This window comes from Pteropus medius, unplaced genomic scaffold, assembly GCF_902729225.1.
Source record: "Pteropus medius unplaced genomic scaffold, Ma_sr-lr_union100, whole genome shotgun sequence".
Lineage (NCBI taxonomy): Eukaryota > Metazoa > Chordata > Mammalia > Chiroptera > Pteropodidae > Pteropus > Pteropus medius.
This window is the reverse complement of record NW_024342469.1, coordinates 2,522,095-2,542,442: the sequence shown is the minus strand read 5'-3', so window position 1 is coordinate 2,542,442 and position 20,348 is coordinate 2,522,095. Positions and strand designations below refer to the sequence as shown.

General features: G+C 57.3%; 1 protein-coding gene across 1 annotated transcript; it reads left to right on the top strand.

Annotated features, from left to right (window-relative positions):
- Positions 1-255: 255 nt before the first annotated feature.
- TTC38 (tetratricopeptide repeat domain 38) lies at positions 256-17,746 on the top strand. The gene is made up of 14 exons (XM_039863173.1): positions 256-349; positions 1,351-1,428; positions 3,579-3,660; positions 4,102-4,273; positions 5,434-5,607; positions 7,923-7,998; positions 9,062-9,181; positions 10,011-10,070; positions 10,597-10,635; positions 11,619-11,700; positions 13,411-13,576; positions 14,606-14,765; positions 15,004-15,077; positions 16,912-17,746. The coding sequence occupies exons 1-14, from the start codon at positions 317-319 to the stop codon at positions 17,003-17,005; spliced, it is 1,410 nt and encodes a 469-aa protein (XP_039719107.1). The 5' UTR covers positions 256-316; the 3' UTR covers positions 17,006-17,746.
- The last annotated feature ends 2,602 nt before the right edge of the window (positions 17,747-20,348 follow it).

Here is a 20,348-nt window from a genome sequence, read left to right as displayed (position 1 = left end):
GTCTGGCCCTCCCACCCCCGGTGCGCTGTCCGGTGGGGGCCCGCGCAGACACGGAGGTGCACAGCGAAGTGTGCCGGCTGCAGCAGCCAGGTCACCGTGGACCCGCTCGGGCAGACCGGCCGCCGCGCAGCGCTGTCCGCAGGCACGGTGGCCTCGCGACCGCGCGGTGACTTGTGGGCGCCGCGCGGGTCCGAAGGCCACCAGTGATCCAGGGGAGAGCGCGGCCGCTCAGCCCCGCCCCTCGGTCCGCCTCGCCCGCCCCCACCCGGAAGGTCGCTGCGGCATCGGGGCCTGGACCCAAGACGGACCCTGCACCATGGCCGCGCCCGCGCCGCTGCGAGACTGCCTGGTATGCGGAGGCCCTTTTTCCGGCGGCCGCGCGACCCCGGATTGGCCCTGCGGGGCTGGATCTGACCTGCGCGCGACCCCGGGTCTGGCGGGGCCGGGGGCCCTCCCCGCAGAGAGATGTGAACCCTGTGCGCCGGAAGGGACCAAAAGACCCTCCTCTGAGGCCCCTAGGAAAAGCAGCAGCGCCTGTCAGGGCTCCCGGGAGAGCCCGGGGACCCCCTAAAACATGTATTAACCCCAGCAAGGCACAGCGGGGACGCCAGGCGTTAGTGAGGGATCCCTCAGGACCTGCCAGTGCAGGGAGCCTGGCTCATTTGCAGATGAGGAAGGTGGAGTCAGAGGGGTAGGGGACTCGCCCACAGACACGGAGGAGCTGGAGGGGAGTAGAGGACACTTCCCCACCCTGGGGAGTCGCCAGTCTCTTCGCCCCTGGAAGGACACCGGAGGCAGCAGTTAGTGCCAAGAGTTCTGACAGTCTCTAGGCGTTTCTCCTGACAGGCCTGAGGGTCAGAATGGTGGGATAGTGGCAGGATGGGAGGACCTGTCTCGGGCTGCCAAATGCTTTGCACGTTGCCAGCCAGGAGTGAAGACCACCTGCCCCACGGTGCTCTCTTGCATGGAGCCTCCCCTCAGCCTGATCAGGGACTCGCATGTACTGAGTGCCAGCTCTCTGGGGACACTTCACAGTCACCCATGCATCCTCCGGCCCCGGTTGCAGAGGGGCAGCCAAGGGTCTGAGGGAGGACCTTGCCAGGGGCACACAGCTACAGACCACTGGGATCTGCTTGGAGCTCTGTCCCCACAGAGCTCAGCTCTCTCTGCTCTCAGCATCCGTGTAACCTGGGTGTCCATGCCCGCCCCACAGCCTGCTCTCGTGGAACCCCAACCTGCTAAATGCTAGGCACCCAGAGATCTTCTGTGCTTGTGGGTGGGGGCTCATGTGAGTTTATGTTTGGAGGGCTACGTGGAATAGGCCGTGATGTTCGCTCTTGCTGCATGTAGGCATGGGAAGATGCTGGGCTCCCGCTCTCAACCCCGAGCAACGAGGCCTGCAGGCTGTTCGATGCCACCCTGACCCAGGTATGCCCACACGGGAAGCAATGACCCCTTCAGTAAAGTTCCATGGTGTACTTGCTAAGTTGGCGAATTCTTTTAATTTCTCATTTAAAAGATTTGGGGCACATCTCCTAGCTACATTTCTTCATGCCGGAAGCAAACGGTGGTCACACAGGTGTACAGGGATGCTCCGTGATCCCATCTAACCTCTGGCTTAAATGTACTCCCTACATGTCCCTCTGCTGTGCCCTCCAAGTAAAGCTGGGGACGATGGCTGTGAGCAGGCTCGGTATTTAAAGCTTTCAGGGCTCTACATCTTTACCAGCACTTCTGATCTTACAAACTGTGAGGCCCGTCGACCCATGCCGACCCAAATCTCTGGGAAACTGGGGTAGAGCAAGGCTTCCTAGGGACCCAAACATTCTTCATGATGTCTTGAGGCATCCTGGCGCGGGACCAGTGTTCAGGCCGAGTAGGGCTTCACAACCAGCGGTTCAGGAAGTGGCAGGTACTTTTTATGTTGCGTGGTGACCTGAGCAGTCCACTGCGATGTAATCTATGTACTCTGTTCTCCAGGACAGGGAGACATCTCAGAAACAGGTCTGCCAGCTCCAGGCATGGCTGAGAGGTCCCCGTAGTGGCAGCCAAACAGTAGCGGGCTCCTGGTCAGGGTGAGAGTGCTGAAAGCTGCACAGAGGGTCATTCGCAGAGGGGAGGTGTGGCCTGCAAGGGTTTGACGCGGGCTCCTCCTTTTCGGGCATGGGACCCCGTCATAGGGCTCATCCGTGAATCTGCTGCTCTCACCTGTGGCTGTTCCAAGACCTTCCGCCATATCACCAGTCATTTCTAACACCAATGAAGGAGCCTATGGTCCAGAGGAGGGTGTCAGAAGTGAGGTCCCACTGCTTTCTGTGGCATGTGGGGAAACTGAGCCCAGACAGCTGACTCATGCGGTGAGCTAGAGGAGGAGCGGGATGTACCTGGGTCTACATGCGACGATGACAGACGAGAGCCGGTCTTTAGTAGGAGCAGTGAGACCCCTGCCTACTGACTCCATCCACACAGCGTAAGGACCAAGGAAGCTTCTAGAAACCTAAGGGCCATACAAGAAACGCCTGGTGAAATGCAGTTAGCTTGCCAGGGAATTCCGCTGGGTGTATTTGAGATCTTTTTGTGCCTCTCCCACACCTTTTGGCCTCTGTACACCAGCTGTTACCAACTTTTCTGGTATCAGATATTGGGGCACCTATGAGAGTCTAATGCCTGAGTATCTGAGGCAGAGCTGAGGCAGTGATGCTGGCTCTGGGGAGTGGCTACAAATACAGATGAAGCTTCACTTGCTAGTCTGCTGCTCACCTCCTGCTGTGCGGCCTGGTTCCTAACAGGCCACTGACTGGTAGAGGGATCCACAACCTGGGAGTTGGGGCCCCCTGCTGTAGCTGCAGAGCATCAGCTTGTTACACTCACCTCCTGAGTGTGTACATCTGTCTTGTGTATTGGTGTCTCTGTGCCGTCCTGTGTTAGCACATGGGTTTTTTGAGTCTCTGTGCTAACTCCTCGTCGTCTTCTTATTATACATGTGCTGAACCTGTGTGGATGTGGGCTGGACATCTACTAGGGCACGTTCTAAAATCTAATGCATTATTATGGTTTTAGGATTTTTACAAATAGGCGTTTTGTTTTGTTTTGTTTTTCTCAAAAATGACTAGAAACAAAACATCCTATTGTCAAATGGTGATAAGGTGACTTTATGGGTAAGTTTTTATCTTTAGCTGTCGTGGCTGTGCCTGACTTTCTGTAATGAGTGTTTGCTATGGTTTGTCTTAAAAGGAGGGAATAAGAAGCAGGAAGGTTCTCGTTGTGGTGTTCAATGTCAAGGTCCCTCATAAGCCCGAAGACGTTGATGTCGTGGGCAGGTCTTCGTCCGGCAAAACCTTCCTTTATATGTTTATTTTTTGAAAACGGCAGCTTTGCCAGCCCTGAAAAATGTGCCTTGAGTTATGTGTATTCAGTCTCTTCGTCTGAAATCAGCCCAGCTATGGTTTCTTCGAGTTAGAGTTCAGAAAGTACTCAGTGTTCTCGAAAGGAGGAGAAATCGTGATTTAGATACATGCCTTCGTTAACTGGAGCGAAGAACTCTCTGGAGACTGCTCAGGGTATCTTTTATGTTTCAGTACGTCAAATGGACCAATGACAAGACTCTCGGCGGCATCGAGGGCTGTCTGTCAAAAATGAGAGCTGCAGACCCAAGCTTCGGTGAGCACCCCACGCACTACCCCCAGCTGTCAGTGCATGAGGCGGCCCGGGCAGGCTTGTGGCTTCCGTGCCCCCAGGCAGCATAGCATCTACCATGGAGGCCCCGTAGTGCCAATGTCAGCTGGTGAGGGAAGCAAGGGGGATGCCACGGGAGCCCGCGGGCAGCCCCTAGCCAGTGCGCTGGGTGATTCTTAGGTGCTCCGACGTTGGCACTCGCCAGGATGCCCTCGCTGGGAAATACCTGTGAAGGTGCAGGATGCTTTTAGGGTTGCCGCCGCGCTACACGCACGGCGAGGGCCCGGGCGGAGTTCTGGGCTGTCGGTGAGGGCACAGCGCACAGGCTGCCCACCACCTGCCTTGCCCCTCCTGGCACGTGGGGTGTTAGTTCACACGTGGGGCTGGGCCGTCCGAATCACCGGTTGTTCCCCAACCTCTCACCAGTGATGGGCCACGCCCTCTCCAATGGTCTGGTGCTGATTGGCACCGGAAGCTCTGTGAAACTGGACAAAGAGCTGGACCTGGCAGTGAAGAACATGGTAGCGCTTTCCAAAACCCAGTCGCTGACTCAGCGGGAGCGGCTACACGTGTCTGCAGTGGAGACCTTCGCCAAGGGGTGAGGGGCCTCCCTGCGCCATGGGCCGGCGCTCCGAGGTCGTGCTGGGTGATGCCACGGGCTGCCCGGTGCCCCTGGGGAGGGGGCCTTGGGGCAATGCTTACCTTGCTTTCCACCCTGCCTGCTGGTCTGGCCTCAGCTGACTGCCAAATGAGGATGTTAATTCGCTAGGATTCCCAGTATAGCTTTCAGAGCGACTTATTTTATTTCATTAAATAAACTGGTGATTATTTTCGTTACAAAGAAAAATAGGACCACGTTACAGAAATATATAAAAGGTGGGAGAGAAAGCCCTCACCGTTAGTCGTCTTGTCCTAATACACCCCGTGAGCGTCTGTCCATAGCTTTCCTGATCGATCCTGGCCCCTGTTGTTCCCACTGCTGTCCCTTGTTTGTGGGCATTTTGATCCTAGAGCCTATTCCTGGGACAGCCCCTGTGTCCGCTCAGGCAGGGGAGATGCCCCACAGAACTAGCTGACCTGAGCTGATTTTGTAAGGGTTATGGAACAGGGACAAAGGGAGTTCCGCCCGATCTTCCTGCCGAGTCAGAGCCTGGTTCCAGCACAGGGGTGAAATTCCACCCCAGGACTTCCTGCAGCTGGTTCCTGGTCTTGGGTAGAATTGTCTTCCGCAGTGTATTAGATCAAGTTGTTTTTTTTGTTTGTTTGTTTGTTTGAATTTGAGAGCAAAATTTCCCATTAGTTTGTCAATTTTCTGAGTTACAACCTAAAATAGATACTTTTATATATACAGTTAAGTCCTCACTTCACGTCAGAGATAAGTTCTGAGACTTTAAGCAAAATGATATATAACAAAACCACTTTCACCCCAGGCTAATTGATATAAACAAGAATTAAGTTACTGCAGCATCTCATCAATGTTGTAATGAAAGGACATTGAACAAAATGACGTTATTCGAGGACCTGCTGTATATGTGTGTGTGTGCATAATATGTAACGTATACACATATATGTATATACATATACATATATATATGCATATATATGTATATATATATATACACACATATATATATGTATATATATGCATTTTTTTTTAACTGGTTCGGATTGTGATGCTGGCAAGAAATGATGCCTCTTTTGCTCTCTGTGTGTGTGAACTGTGTTCAGGGTTACTGAGAACCCTCTTTTGGCTTCCAGCAACTTCCCCAAGGCCTGTGAATTATGGGAACAGATTCTCCGGGACCACCCAACCGACATGTTGGCGCTGAAATTTTCCCATGATGCCTATTTTTACCTGGGCTACCAGGAGCAGATGCGAGATTCCGTGGCTCGAATTTACCCCTTCTGGACACCTGCCATCCCCCTTAGCAAGTACGTGATAGTTGGGAATCACATCGTTTCTATTTCTTAGTCTTTCTCCTCTGCCCTAAAAACATGGCAACGCTCCTGGCTCTGCCCTAAAAAAAGACTAGCGTTGCTAGTCTCCTCGTTCTTTAAAAAGGCTTCATTTTCTTTATCTGATCTCCATCCTGTCTTGGGAATGAGGTAGTACGATTATGCATCAGTGAGCACAGGGGAGTTTTTGCTGCAGTAACAAACATCCTCAAGATCTGATTCACCAAGGCTTGTTACAACAAAGGTATATTTCTCAGACAACCCACATGCCCATCACAGGATGCTTGAGGCTCGGTACCAGTGCCACTGTCTCCCTCTGGAATCCTGGCTGATGAGACAACCACTCTCTGGGCACACCAGCTGTTCTGGAGTCACTCAAAATGGCAATTAAGTGCTCAGAGTGAAAGGGTACCCTGCCATTCCCAAGGCATTGACAGGAGCTGGCCACCCGCCCACAGGAGGCCAGGAAGTACAGTGCTGTGTACTCAGAGGAGAGGGGCCTGGAGGACCTGCGAACAGCCTAGCGACCACTGCACATTACCACCTCCATTGCCTCTCAACTGTAGGATCGTTGTGATGGTCAGAGATGGCTCAGTTGAAGAGCTGTATCAGTGAGGGTTCTCCAGAGAAACGGGACCAATAGGATGTGTATGTCTATATTTATGTTGTTTATATGTAAATAAACATATCTATATTGATAGATTTATTTTAAGGAGTTGGCTAAGCCTATTATGGGAACTGACAAGTCTCAAATCCATAGGACAGGCGCAGTCAGGGAAGTCAGGTGAAGTTTCTGTGTCACAATCTGGAGGCAGGATTCCTTCCTCTTTGGGGGAGGTCACTTTTTTCTCTTGAGCCTTCAACTGATTGGATGAGGCCCACCCACGTCGCGGAGGAACACCTTTACTCAAAGTCTACTCATTCGAATTTTCTATACATCTAGAAACTGTCTTCACAGAAACATCTAGATTGTGTTTTACCAATTAGCTGGGTATCATGGCTCAACCAAGTTGACACATCAAATTAACCATCCCAAGAGCCTAACAGTATGTGCGCGTCATGCGTTCAGTACGTTTGAATGTTGAGGGTTAAATGACCCCAATTAGAACTCAATAAATATTTACAAGCAAAGTCTGGAAGCCAGTGCTCTAAAACATTGCTCCCGTGAATAATAAAAGCTAGAGTTTGTCTCTGTGCACAGTAGTAAAGATAACATCTGAGTCCCCAATAGAAACTCCATTGCTCTATCTTGAGTCCACATAATCCCACGAAAGCACAGGAAAGGACACCTCTTTCACGCAGATGGCCCTGCGTGCTCAGGGGCCAGTGGTTATGGGTGAGAAGCGGAAGTATATGTTTAGTCAGCGAAGGGTCTTGAAGCCCATCCTCAGCTGGTTGGGGCCAAGCGTGAGTTGGACAGATGGAGTCCCGGCCTCCAGGAGCTGAGGTCTGGGGAGGAACCGTGCACGGTGCTGCCGAGCAAAGAAACCGCTGACAGCCCACGGTCCCCACAGCTCCCTGCAGGTGTCCCTAGGCCATCTTCCCAGTGGGCATCACCAGGTAGGCAGGAGGGAGGAGGCCCCTGACATTCCCAGATGTTGATGTTGATGTATGTTGATGGTGTATGTTGATGTCTTAGGAGATGGGATGTGAATTGCAGAGGGGTCTGCACCAGAGACAGGGTTTGGGGTTTGGGGACAGTTGTGCAGGTGACGAAAGTCACTAACCGGAATCTCTAGGAAACGCAGTGCTTGGTGCGGTGCCTGCAGCCCCTGGCTGGCACGCGAATCGGCTTCCTGGCACTGCATTCACGAAATACCACAGGCTGCTTGGCTTAAAACTACAGAAATTCATTCTGTCACGGTGCTGGAGGCCAGAAGCCTGAGGTCAGGCGAAGGCGTCGCAGGGCCGCGGTCCCTCTAAGGGCCCCCGGAGAGGTCCCTTTCTGCCTCTCCTGGCTCTCGCAGTGGCCAGCAGTCCTTGGCTTCCTTGGCTCACAGGTCTGTCACTCCAGTCCGTCTCACATGGCTGTCTGTCCTTTGCGCCCACGTCTCTGTGTCCAGACTTCTTTTTCTCTTATAGGACACTAGCCATTGGATTTAGGGCCCACCCTACTGATACTCTGGTATGACCTCATCTTGACTCGATTACACCTGCTGACACCCTCCGTGTAGATTAGAGCATACTTTCAAACGTATCATTTTTGGGGGACACAAGGCAGCCCTACAGGTCATGTCGAGGGTTGAACGATCCCAGTCCGCTCTTTCAAAAGATGTTTGCTCTGTTTTCAGCTACGTGAAAGGCATCTATTCTTTTGGGTTGCTTGAAACCAACTTCTACGACCAGGCGGAAAAGCTGGCCAGAGAAGTGAGTGGGCCCTTCCCGAGGTGCCGGCCCTCAGGGCGTGGTGTCAGGTGGGACAGGGGACGCCTGCCAGGCCTCCCGCCCCGGGCCTTGTTTCCTCAGATATACCTGAGATGGGTGGGCCGCGCCTCACGGTGGTAAGGCCCAGGCCTTGTGTCTGGAGGCCGATCCCCAGGGCAGGAGGGCAGTGGGTTGCGAGCGGGGAGGCGGAGCAGAGAGCTGCTGGCTTGACAGGCTGAGGGCAGAGGTCGGGGTGAGGGTGCTGAGGGCACAGGCTGGGGCGCAGGTAAGACCTGACACGCTGTGCCCTGTAGACCCAGAAGGAAGTTTGGACTCTGTCCTATGGAACCTTGGGAGGAAGCTGGTTCGAGACCCCTCATAGAGGGTAGGGCCCTAATCTCACAGGGGCTTCAGAGCTGCAGCCCGGAGCCTCTGCTTCTTGGGGGAGCAGCATGCTCAGTGGCCCCTCTACCAGGCTCCAGTGCCCCGGTCAGCTCAGCTGTGCCCCTGCGATTTCCCAAAGTGTCGTGGTCCTACAGGGCTCTGTCTCAAAGTGCCATCGTCCCTGCAGACATGCTCTTTTTCTTATAGTGGCCCCAGGTAGACTAGGCAGGACTCCTCCATGCAAGACACAGTTTGTCAGCATAAACCTTGCAGCAGGTGCCAGGCCAGGGAGCAGGTGCCCGGGCCTTCCCGACTCTGCCTCTGTGAAGGGCACGGGGGACCGGGGCAGCGGGCGCGGGGGAAGCAGCGCCTTGGCGCGGGGGCCCTGGGCATGTGTGTGCTGTCCGTGGGAGCACTACGAGACTCCGCCTACGGCTCCGCGCCTGGCGCTTGCTAGGCGCTCGGTAAACGGGAGCCGAATGCACGAGGGGAGGAACACGGCCTCTGTGCTTCAGTCATGACCCTCGTATCCTGCCTGCCCTGCTGGTCACTGAAGCGCACAGCCGTGTGCGCCGCTATTCTTGTGAGCCACGCCGGAACAGCCCAGAAAGCCCCACGCGTGCGTTTGGTGGAGCCTGACTGATCCACATTATCTGGACTCGTTCCCACCCCTCCCCATTAGGCTTTATCTGTTAACCCGGCGGACGCGTGGGCAGTGCACACTGTCGCCCATGTTCACGAGATGAAAGCCGAGATCAGGCATGGGCTGGAATTCATGCAGCGCTCGGAAACCCACTGGAAGGTGAACGTCTCCTCGATGGTCGTCTGCCAGGAAAATTCTGTCCATCCCCTCGAGTTAAACCAAATCTTTATGGACAGATAACAGGGTACAGCTTGGTCCTGGGGCCGTTCCCGCTCTGGGAGGTGCACAGTGTCCGGGCGCGGAGCAGAGTGTGGCCGCATCCTCCTAGCTGAGGCCGGGGGCTTGTCCAGGTGGAGCTGAGGGTGGCGGGGGAGGCCTGGCCAGGACTTGCCAGCTCATCCCTCCCCCAAGACTTTGATTTTGCTGGGCCTGGGTGTTGGGGGCCTGGCTGTACCCTGGGGCGAGGTCGTGATCCGTCTGAGCCTCAGTTCCCTCATCTCTAGCCGGATGGGGGGTGGCGTCCGGGCAGAGAGGCAGCGTCTGCGGTGGCCTCGTAGGAGGAAGGGCTAGCGCGCGTGGTGGGGCCTGCGGCATATCGGCAGTGACCGTCCGGGTGTCAGCCCTGCTCCCGCTACTCTGTGGGCTTTGCCAGTGCCAGGCCCTGGGCTCACTGCCGCTTTATCGATGCCCTGGGACACCCGGATGCAGTGGGCCGCAGCAACGGGGGGCTGGATTGTTTTCTTCATTTGCCCCATTGCGCATAGAAGGAGGAGGAGGGTTGAGTTGCCCAGGACCCTCCTCTGTGTTGACCCTGCTTCCCCCGCTTTCTCGCTCTGGGGCTGACAAGCTGTCGCCTCCCCCAGCCTCGTTTCCTCAGGGCATCTGTGCGCGCGCTCGCCGCCCGTCGGTGGCGCAGAAACGCCGGGCACGGACGGGCCTCAGCGGGTGCCCGGCAGATGCTTCCCTAATCCTGTCGTTCCTCCTCCAGGACTCCGACATGCTTGCATGTCACAACTATTGGCACTGGGCTTTATATCTGATTGAAAAGGTAAGGAGGCTGGCTGTCTTATCCTGTGAAGACGTCCAGAGCAAGAAACACTTTTTCTGCCCTCGCTATGCTTCGTAGCCCGTGGAAGAACGTTCTGCGTTTGCACGTTTAAACGGCGTCTCGGTGCGAGGTGGCAGTCGCGCTTTCAAAGAGCGTTTCGGGCTCAAACTCCCGTAGGCATTTTGCACTGTCTGGACTCAGAGGTCTCACAGGTTGTGTGCAGTGTGTGGGGAGGATGTCCACCCAGTGTTTCTGCTGCTGGAGTGAACCGTTAAGCTCCCACCCCGCAGACTGTGCCATGTCCCCTCAGCAGCAGAAGCTGCTTCTGTTCCTTGCTCATGGGAGTGCAGTGCCCGGAGCAGAATGCCACGGCTCCATGCCCGGACCTGCACGGTGGCGCTGCCCAGCCCCCGTGTGCTGGGGGGTGGGGTGGGGGCGGGGCTTCATCGTGCCCGTTTCCAGCTCATTCCTCGGCGTTGCATCTCACTGTCTCCCGACAGTAATGACGGGAACTTCATTTTTCCAGGGCGAATATGAGGCCGCGCTGACCATTTACGATGAGCACGTAAGTCTGCGTTTTCCCTCGGTTCAGTTCATTGCCGCGGTTGGACTCTCGGTCCCCAACAGATCTGTGAGCCCATCCGCGTGGTCCCAGCCAGAAGCAACGGCTGGGGCGAGAACACGCTTCTTGCGTCAGACCTCACGGGGTGAATTTGTGCCAGAAGTGGCGGTGTAACCCCGCCTGGGGTGAAGACGTTCGGCTGGCCCCGTTCATCCCGTGGGCGTTGATGGAACGACAGGTCTAAGTCTGAAATCCCAGACTTTCCTCCAGCCGTTTTCTGGAGACCATTGGTCTTCCCACAGACATTTTTGATTGTGGTCAAATATACAGAACATAAAACCTACCGTTTTAACCATTTTTAGGCGTACGGTTCTGTGGCGTTAAGTCCGCTCGCGCTGCTGTGCATCCTACCCCATCTCAGAACCTTTTCATCTTCCCCAACTAAAACTCTGTGCCCACTGAACACTCACACCCCACGCCCCAGCCCGTAGGGCTCTTAAGAGGCGGGGGGAAAGCTCCTGGGGACCCCAGTGCAGGCTTAATGATGGAGGCCCGGAGTCACAGAAATGCTTGCAAGGTGGGGATCTAAATCCCCGAGAAAAGCACTCAGTAACGTTTCCTCAAAGTCATCCTTTTGAGTCGTCAGGGTTTTGAGGTAAGAACTGAAGTGGGTCGAGCTGTGCGCGTGGGGTGTAGACCACCTGACTGTCTAGAACCGCGAATGGGAGAGACGAGTCTCCTGGAAGCGTGGCCCAAGGCCGGGGGCAGGAAGCGACAGGTGCCGGGGCCCAGCACATGCTCCCCCAGGTACGCTCTTTCTTCAGGTCCACACCTGAGTGGTCTGAGCCTTGGCGAGAGGGACGGTCCCAGCAGTCGAGGCGGAGGGGACGATGGTGGTAGCTTCTGTTTGCGGAGCGCTGGCTCTGTGCAGGCGCCACACGTGGCCCAGATAGGCCCCCTCAGGCCCCACCGCCCTTGTCTTCCAGATCTTCCCCAACCTGCGGACCAGCGGCGCCATGCTGGATGTGGTGGACAACTGCTCCATGCTCTACCGGCTGCAGATGGAAGGTGGCCAGATCTTTGCTCTCCCACACGATGAGGGGACGGCGCCACGGGCTGGGCAGGAGCTGTCAGCGAGGCCCTCCGGGTCCTGCTGCCTGCGCAGTCACGACCTGGGGTGCCGGCTCTGCAGCCGCCTTCTAGCCGGCCCGAGGCCCGAGGGCCAGGCCGCCACTGCCCTTTCTTCCACTTCCCAACACCCCTCGGTGCGCAGGCCTAGGCTCTGTGCCCAAGGCGCCCACCTCACCTGCAGGGCACAGGTGGCACCCACAGCTCTGGGGGTTGTAGAGGGCTTTCAGCCAGGTGTGCCAGGTGGTTCTGTCATCTCCCTTAGTCTCAGCAGAGCCAAACCTGTACCCACTCTGGGCTCTGGGTCAGCAGAGCGATGTGGGGGTGAGGCCTGGGCAGGTTGAGCAATTTCCAGAGGGTTCCTGGCAGGCTTCCTGGTAGAGGCAAAAGTGAGCCATAGGAGGTGCTGAGGGTTCTGCTGGGCAGAGATAGAAAATGATGTCGTGTGCAGAGAGCAGCCTGTCCGAAGCCCCCAGGACACAGAAGCCAGCAGCCTGTTACGGGGACCAGTGACCGGAGAGTAGAGGCAGTGTGGTCAGCTGGAGCAGAGGAGGCTGAGCGGTGGTGGGGACCGGGAGCCCACACAAGGGCAGGGCGAGGGGTTCGGCTTTTATCCGGTCTCAGTGGAGCCTGCTAGAGCAGGGATGGGCAGGCTCCCATCTGCCTCCGAGATCCAGGCAGTGGGGGCCGAGCCGAGGGGTGCTGCGGCCAGAGGCTGGAGGAGTGGCGAGGAGGCCAGGCGGTCAGCAAGGAGCTGGGAGAACAGCAAGGAAGTCAGGAGATCCTTAAGGAGCCCTGGAGGTCTAGGAGGGAGCCTGGGGGTCAGCGAGGACGTGGGGTGATCAGGGAGGAAGCCGGGGGGAATCGACGAGGAGGCCGGAGGGTTCATGAGGAGGATGCTGCGCTCTCTAAGTTGGCTCGTGGACATCCAGGTGGCAAGGCAGGGACACTGAAACCTGGGCTGGTGGTAGGCCCATGTCCCTTGTCTAGCCCAAACCGTCCAGAACTGGCGGGGCGGGAGGGAGGGCAGCTCGGAGGCTGGGAGTTACAGTGGGGTGCTGGGGACAGGTGGAGGGAAGAGAAAGGCCTCTTACTCCCTCACAGAGCCGTGTCCAGTGTTGACTGGCTGAGAAATGGAGGTCAAGGGCAACATCTCTAGTCATGGAGGTGCCCGCAGGAGTAGGAAGAAGCCAGTGTCTTTGGGAGGTGGCGGAGAGTGGGGCAGAAGCGGGGTTGAGAAGTCTAGGCACAAAGGTGGAAGGAGGCTGTTTATTACGTAGGCGGATTTCTAGCGAGCGCCTGTTACATATCGGGTGCCGTGCCCGCAATAACACGGGAGGAATTTCAAAAGTGGTTTTGGCGTTGCTCAAAGGGACCAGAGACTCCACTTAATACTCTTCGATAGTTTTTAAAATTTGCTGTCTATCTTATGCATCTGTTGCTTTTATAATTAAACAGAGTTAACATAAACTGGGCCCAGAGCTCAATACGAGGCCAGACACTGATTGCTAGCCCTGCTCACCTGCCCAGTGTCCACCTGTCACAGGATCGTGAGGGCCTCTTTGAGATGTACAGGTGAGGGAGGCCCAGGTGCAGGATGTACTCAGAAGCCTCATGCCAGACCTGTGGGTTTCCTTCCCACGTCCTTAGGAGTGTCCGTGGGTGACCGGTGGCGGGATGTCTTGCCGATAACCCAGAAGCACAGCCGAGACCATGTCCTGCTGTTCAATGATGCACACCTCCTGATGGCATCCCTGGGCGCTGGAGACCCCCAAACCACTCGAGAGCTGCTGACTACCCTGCAGGATGCCAGCAAGTATGCAGAGGGGCCAGGGCCCTGGAGGCCTCTGCTGCCAGAGAGGCTGGGGATGGGTGCCCCGCTGGTGAGCACGGCCTTGGGGATGCCCACGGAGGGCTGCTCCCAGATGTGCATCCCAAGGTGTGCATCCTCCAGGCGTATGTCCTCCAGGTGTGGGCCCTCCAGATACATATCCCCACGGGTGGTGCACCCAGATGTGCACCCTTCAGGTGTGCCCCTGTGCGGGTGTGTACCTTCTAGGTGTGTGTCCTCCAGGCTTGAGCCCTCCAGGTGTGCATCCCTGTAGATGTGTACTCTCCAGGTGTGTGCCCCCTGGGTGGGTATACCCTGCAAGGATGCTGTGGTTTCCCCCTGCCTCTCCATCCCCAAGCTGAGCGTGAGGGCTTCAGTGTCACGTGGGCAGCCTCCCACGGGACCGTGGTGGGGTCCTGGGACCAGAGAGACCGCTGCTGACAGCATGTCAGACCCTGGCCCAGGGATCCAGGAATTGCTGCGTGTTTGATTCTTGCTTTTAAGGTAGATGTGGAGCAGGCTGCTGTCTCTGGGCCCCGGTGTTTGTGACCCACAGTGGCCGGCACCTGAAGGCCAGGGAGACACGGGCTGCCACAGCCACTCACTGCCAGGGTTGGAGCCCGCCCTGGTGCCAGGCCTTTAACTATATTGCCTGCAATCCTCCCCGCAGCCTTGCGAGGGCAGCACTGTTTTCCCCGCTTTCGGAGGAGCAAACTGAGGCAGGAAGTAGGGGGACTAACCCAAGGCCGGGCCTCTCCGAGGTACTGTCCTGGCAGTGTGGGGGTGTCCTTACCTTTCACACCCCCAGCGCTAGTAAACTGGAGTTCAACCCAGCCGAACTGTTCTCTCCTCCCTGGATGACTCACTCGATCAAAGTTCCTACTGTGCGTCGGGCACGGCGCTAGAGACACCGGGCTGAGGAAGCGACAGCCTTTCCCTCGGCAGCCTGAGCCAGGTGGGGAGGCAGGTGTGCTGAGGTGGGCGGGCCACTGAGGGCACCTTCTCCACATGCAGGTGCCCAGAGGAGAACTGTCAGCACCTCCTGGCCCGTGACGTGGGGCTGCCCCTGTGCCAGGCCCTGGTGGAGGTTGAGAACGGGAACCCCGACCGGGCCGTCGAGCTGCTCCTGCCCATCCGCTACCGGATTGTCCAGATCGGGGGCAGCAACGCCCAGGTGAGCCTCCGGCCTCGAGCCGCGCCCGCAGCTGGGGCACTGGGACACGGGTCCAGGCGCCCCTGCGCCCGGCAGCCCTGGCCTCTCTGAGGTACTGTCCCAGCAGTGTGGGGGTGTCTTTACCTTTCACACCCCCAGGAAGTTTGTCCCCGAGGACAGGCCGGCCTGCAGTAGTGGTGGGAGGTCCCGTCTCCCACCCCACATTGCAGGAGCCTAACTGGCCCGGCTGGCCTTTCAGAGGGACGTCTTCAATCAGTTGCTGATTCACGCGGCCTTGAACTGCACCTCGGGCATCCATAAGAACGTGGCGCGGTGAGTTCCCCGCTCCCGTCCCCAGGCTGGACGTGGGAAAGTTTCTGGGCATAGATAGCTGCCTCTCTCACACGGAGGCCCCCCGTGGGCTTTCGGCGTGCCCAGAGGCTCCCTCCTCCCTTGGCCTGAGGTGGTACCCACCTGTGAGGTTGTGAAAATGCAAGGCTATGGGGGCGCTCCCTTGTTAGCCTGCTCAACTTGACCAAGGGGACCAGCCGCCCACACCCCCGGCCCACTCCTCACTCTAGCCATGCCGAGCGGCTTACCCAAACACATCCTGCTTTTTCGGGCCCCTGGGCCTTTGCATGTGCCGCGCCCTCTGCCCTGGCTATCCCTCTCCTTCTTCGCCTGGCTGATGCCTGCCGATCCTTCAGGCCTCAGCTCGCATCCTCCAAGCTGACCATGCTGGTGCTGGGCGGAGGAGTGAGCAGGCAGGCCCAGGCCCTGGCTGCACGGAGCTCCCCTCATAGGCAGGAACTGATCCTAAGCAACTTCTCACACGAACACATGTAAAAGTGTCACGAGAGCCGGGCGCATTGCTCCAGGGTGCTGTGATGGGGGTGCTGGGCAGACAGGGGTTCCGGGGGGCTGTGGCCCACAGAAGCAACCGTTGGGGGAGGCTGAAACCCAGCCAGTTTAACCAGGCCAGGGGTGTTCTGGCTAGTGGAAGGGGCCGGAGGGCATGGCTGGGGCATCGGGGAGGTCAGGGTGGGGGTGCTCCAAGAAGAAAGCCGTCCGAAGCCCGGTCACCGCCAGCGGCCTGGGTGCTCCCACACCCCGCCCAGCTCACTCCATGTGGGGCGGCCACATTCTTTGCTGGCTTCTGCACCAGCTGCGTGCTCCTGCGGGCGGCGGGGGGGGTAGGGGGGACATGAGCCCTTCCTTGCCTAAGTCCCCTGTGCCCTGCTGGGACTCCAAGGGGAAGACGGAGAGGGAGGAGCGGCTGGGCACTCAGCAGGCAGGACAGGTGTCTCGACTGGACTCTGAGGTAGGGGGAGCACCCCAGGGTCTAAGCCCAGCTTCGGCGGCTGGTTGTGGGAGAGACCCAGCCGCCCTGGCAGCATTTCCAGACCGAGCCATGCAGGTGTTCATGGCGCTGATGAAAAGGTGTAGACGCACTGGCATTGGCCAAACCCCGAAGCGTCCTGGACACATGCCTGTGCTTTTCGCCCGTCCACGGCCACGCAGGGGTGGGGCTGCATGGCAGCGTGTCTGCCCCTGGGCGTGCTGGGGACGGACAGGTCCCACGGCGGCCTGGAGCAAATGCTGACCATGGAGGGGGAGCCTGTTGCTTCAGAGCGACTAGTGTGTCCTCTCCAAGGGTCCCCCTGTCATCGTCATCATGTACCTATGGAGCCGTCAGCTCAGCTCAGCTCCAGTCCCGGAGCAGCCTCAGGTGTGACTCCGCCAACCCGCCCCACAGCTGTGTTCTACCCTCCTGTCCCTAAGTTCCTGAGGCAGACAAGGCCACGGAGATGTGCTCACCCTAGAATTCGAGTCACTGGATGTGTCACGGGGACAATGGAAAAATGCTGTCCAAACACAGGATGTCCCGTTCTGCTCTTGCACCTGTGTGGAGCTGCCGGGCTCTGAGAGTCCACGCTTCCTCATCCTCACACCTGCCCCTGCCCAGCACACCACCTTCTCTTTGGTCCCCCGCCAAGGCCAGGCATCCTACCTCTGGGCCTGTGTCTATCCTGTCCCCTCTCCAGCAACCTGGGAAGGTGAACATCTTGCTCTCCTCAGCCGCCTGTGTGCTGCCTTGGGACCGAGGAACCATCGGGCCCCGACATCCTAGGAGGTTCCACCATGGATCCTGTTTCCGTTTCTGCAGGAGCCTTCTGATGGAGCGTGATGCCTTGAAGCCCAACTCGCCCCTGACTGAGCGGCTCATCAGAAAGGCAGCTGCCGTCCACCTCCTGCAGTGAGCCCAGCCTGCCGCCCCCCAGCCTGACGCCTCCCGGCCGTTGGACCAGCTGCTCCCCAGCTTTGCAAGCTTAGGAGACAAGCCTGTTAGGCTCCTCAAGGATAGGCTGCAGCTTTAAGCAGAAAACACAGCAACCAAAAAGAGGGGACACAAATCAATTGTGAACGTGATTCAGAATCTTCTTGTTAAGAGCCAAGGTGCAGTTTTAAGTGGTCAGAAGCCATGTGGGTGCTACTGTTGCCCCTGGCCTTGCAGATCGTATGTTCCCAGGGCACGCTTACACCTTCCGGTCCTTCCAGGGTTGGAAGCAGGGGTGGGGCGGCTCAGCTTGGGGAGGGGTCCTCACAGCCCCTTGGCGCACCCAACCCCAACTCCAGGCCACCCTTGAAAGGAAGCCTCTAGTTGTCTTCCGCATCCTGTTCTAGACAGGCTCTGTCATCCGCTTTGGGGTCGGGTGCCAGTGGGGGACAGGGAACTTACCAGGGTCACAGTGAATAGAGGCCCTGCTGAGACTCACCTTAGGCCCCTTTTCTTCTTGGGAGAGGGGACCCCATCACTCAGCCTGTGGCCTCAACCCCAGCTGCAGCACCCATGCCCTCCTCACAGAAGCACACGCCCATGGGCGCCCTCCTGCTGTCTCTGGAGAGAAGTCTGCGGGCTTCCTGGGGGCCTTTTGTGGCACTGATTTGGGCTTATCTTCTCTTTATTCTAAACCACATCATAAAGGGGCCTTGGCACGTGGTTTCCTTTGTCTGCTGTGACTTTAATCGCACGGATGCAGTGCTCTGAGCTGGTGCTCTTTCTGGGGTGTGACTTCAACAAGATCTGAGCCAGTTTTGTAAGCGCTGGCCCGGCTTCTGCTCCCTGTCGTCAACCTGGCCTCATGTCCCTCCTAAGCCACAGGTCTGGGCTTAATGTGCCGGGCCAGCTGTGCTGCGTGAGGGGATCCCAGCCCACAGCTATTTCTTGGGTGTCTTTGGTGTGTCCTGAAGTTGGGTACGGACTCACCAGGACAGAGAGGCGAGCCTCCTGGGCAGCGGCGGAGGCCTCCAGATCTATTAGCAAATTCCCGAGATTAAAATTAATTAGGTAATCGGTTCCTTTGACTAACTCTTGCTGGACAGGCCCCTTTGAGCATCTCCCATGTGCCAGGCCTGGGCTGGGTCCTGGGGAGACAGGCTTCTTGAACTTGCAGGGGCTTGGGGCAGTGAGTCAAGAAAATGGGTAATCGCATTAGGATTTCGAGAGAGGTGCCATCTCTATCCAGGACCTAGGGACATATCCCAAGGGGGAGCTTGCCCTCCCATCCTGAGCTGTCCACTTCTGCCAGTTTCCCTGATGAGCCTGCTCACATCTGGTCTGCCCTCACCTCTCCTGTTCCAAGCAAGATACAGCTTGGTCCCTCCAGAAAGCCCTCCACTCCCCCACTGCAGGGTGGTGAGGGCACCTGCCCTTGCTATTGTACCTTTCTCCCCAGCTGTAACCTCCTCAAGTCAGGGGTAGCATCTGTGTCCCAGCATCAACCAGCACATGACCTGCACTGAGTTCCTGGCAGTGGACATTGGTGAATGAACCCATGAACGAATGCATAAACAAACGAAGCAGAATCCTACTGGGGAAAGGAAAAAATGAACCTACCATGGACAGGCCGATGAGAAGAGGTGACCGAGAGATGGATGGAGTGGAGATAGAGTTGAGTCAGCAGCAAGTTATTAACGGGTGTCGTTTACTGAGCACCTACTATATGCTGGCATGATACAGGAAGAGGAGCATTGGGAGTGGGTGTTGGGGAACCTCACCCCGAGCAAGGCTGTGGGGGATCTGACACCTGGGCCAAGAGCCCCCGAGCCGGACCCTTTGGGCTCCTGCCACAGTTGCCCCGTGGTCATGGGTGAGGCAAGCCTGGGCCTTGAGATTGTGAATTGAGCATGACAGTAACAAAACAGCTATCTTCAAGAAGTCCTGGAAGGTGCAGGGAGGCCTGGAGCTTCTCCCGGCTGGGGTCCAGGACAAAGCAGCCTGTCTGATGGTGAGCAGGACCCTGGAGAGGAGACTGGGAGATGGCCCAACCCAGCACTGTCCATCAAGTCCCTCTCTTTATCCGGGCCTGAAGCCAGGGCCACTCCTGGACTTCCCTGTTCCTGAAGCCTACACATTCTCCTCTTTCTAAAGCCAGTTTGAAACTGGTTTTCTGTTACTTGCACCCAAAGGCTCTTGACCAATACCTGCAGCTGGGTTTTGCACCTGGGTCTGTCTGGCACCATCTCTCTTCTCCACTTAAGCTGGATCCTGAGCAAAAGATGATGGGACTCTGAAAGGAGCCGTGATCAGAGACTCAGGTGGGAAATAAGGCTGGGGGACCCAGCACGTTGGAGCCACGTGGGGAGTAAAGAGGGAGGCTGAGGCTGCGGCTGCAGAGGGAGCCCCCAGATAGCAAAGAGGTGTCGGGGATGGCAGGACAAATCCAAAGAGATGCAGAATGCAAGCTGGGCTCCTTCCATGCCGCTAGACACCCCCTGCCACCCTACCCAATTCTCACTCAGCTCCTGCCTGGTGCCCAGTGTTGGGCTGGGTGAGGCTGGAGGACAGTGATGACTGAGACCCGTGCCCTGCCCTCTAGGCACTCACGGTCTCGTAGGGAGCTGGACCTGGAATCAGTACAGAAGGACCATGGCAACATGGGGTGATGGCTGTGGATGGTGTGAAACCAGGGACATAGGAGCCCATCAGCCTGGAAGGCTTCTTGGTGGAGGTCCTGGGGCCAGGATGGCTGCCCCCGGGACAGTTCTCCACACAACCTGCACAAATAGACGGCTCATCGTCATCCTGGAAAATGGTGCTCTCCTTCGAGTTGTCCTCATGGAGCAGACCCTGCAGGTCATCCCCAGGCTCCTTCTTCTGCTCACTCCTCCATCCTTCGGTCCCTATTAATTAGAGCAACAGCTTCATGACACTGTGTCCTGGGTGGAGCCCTTCATTTGATCCTCAGGCCCCTGAGTTGGGTATTATTTATACCTGGTTCACAGTCGAAGGCTCAAGTGAGGGCAGCCTAAGCTGCCGCTGATTGAGCCATCCACTCGTCAGTTCTCCCTGTCGCTCAGATCAGGGGTCTCCTGTTGGAGCACTCGCGCATGCAGACTCCACCACCTGGCCACCCGGCCCTGCCCCAAGGCACACCCCTGCAATCTCCCCCACCTCGTCCTCAGAGCCAATCCAGCTCCCAAGGAGACTACAAAGCCACCCTCTGACCATGCTCAGGCCCTCATCACTGTCCTCTGCCGCCAAACAGGTTATCCTGGTCCAGTGGCAAAACTCGGCGTGTCTGGTTACCGAGTGCCACCTGT

Excerpts from the sequence above, each read along its gene's own strand:
- TTC38 (XM_039863173.1), top strand. The coding sequence starts at position 317 with ATGGCCGCGCCCGCGCCGCTGCGAGACTGCCTG. Across the intron at positions 5,608-7,922 it reads CCTGCCATCCCCCTTAGCAA|CTACGTGAAAGGCATCTATT; the intron begins GTACGTGATAGT and ends CTCTGTTTTCAG. Across the intron at positions 14,766-15,003 it reads TCGGGGGCAGCAACGCCCAG|AGGGACGTCTTCAATCAGTT; the intron begins GTGAGCCTCCGG and ends CTGGCCTTTCAG.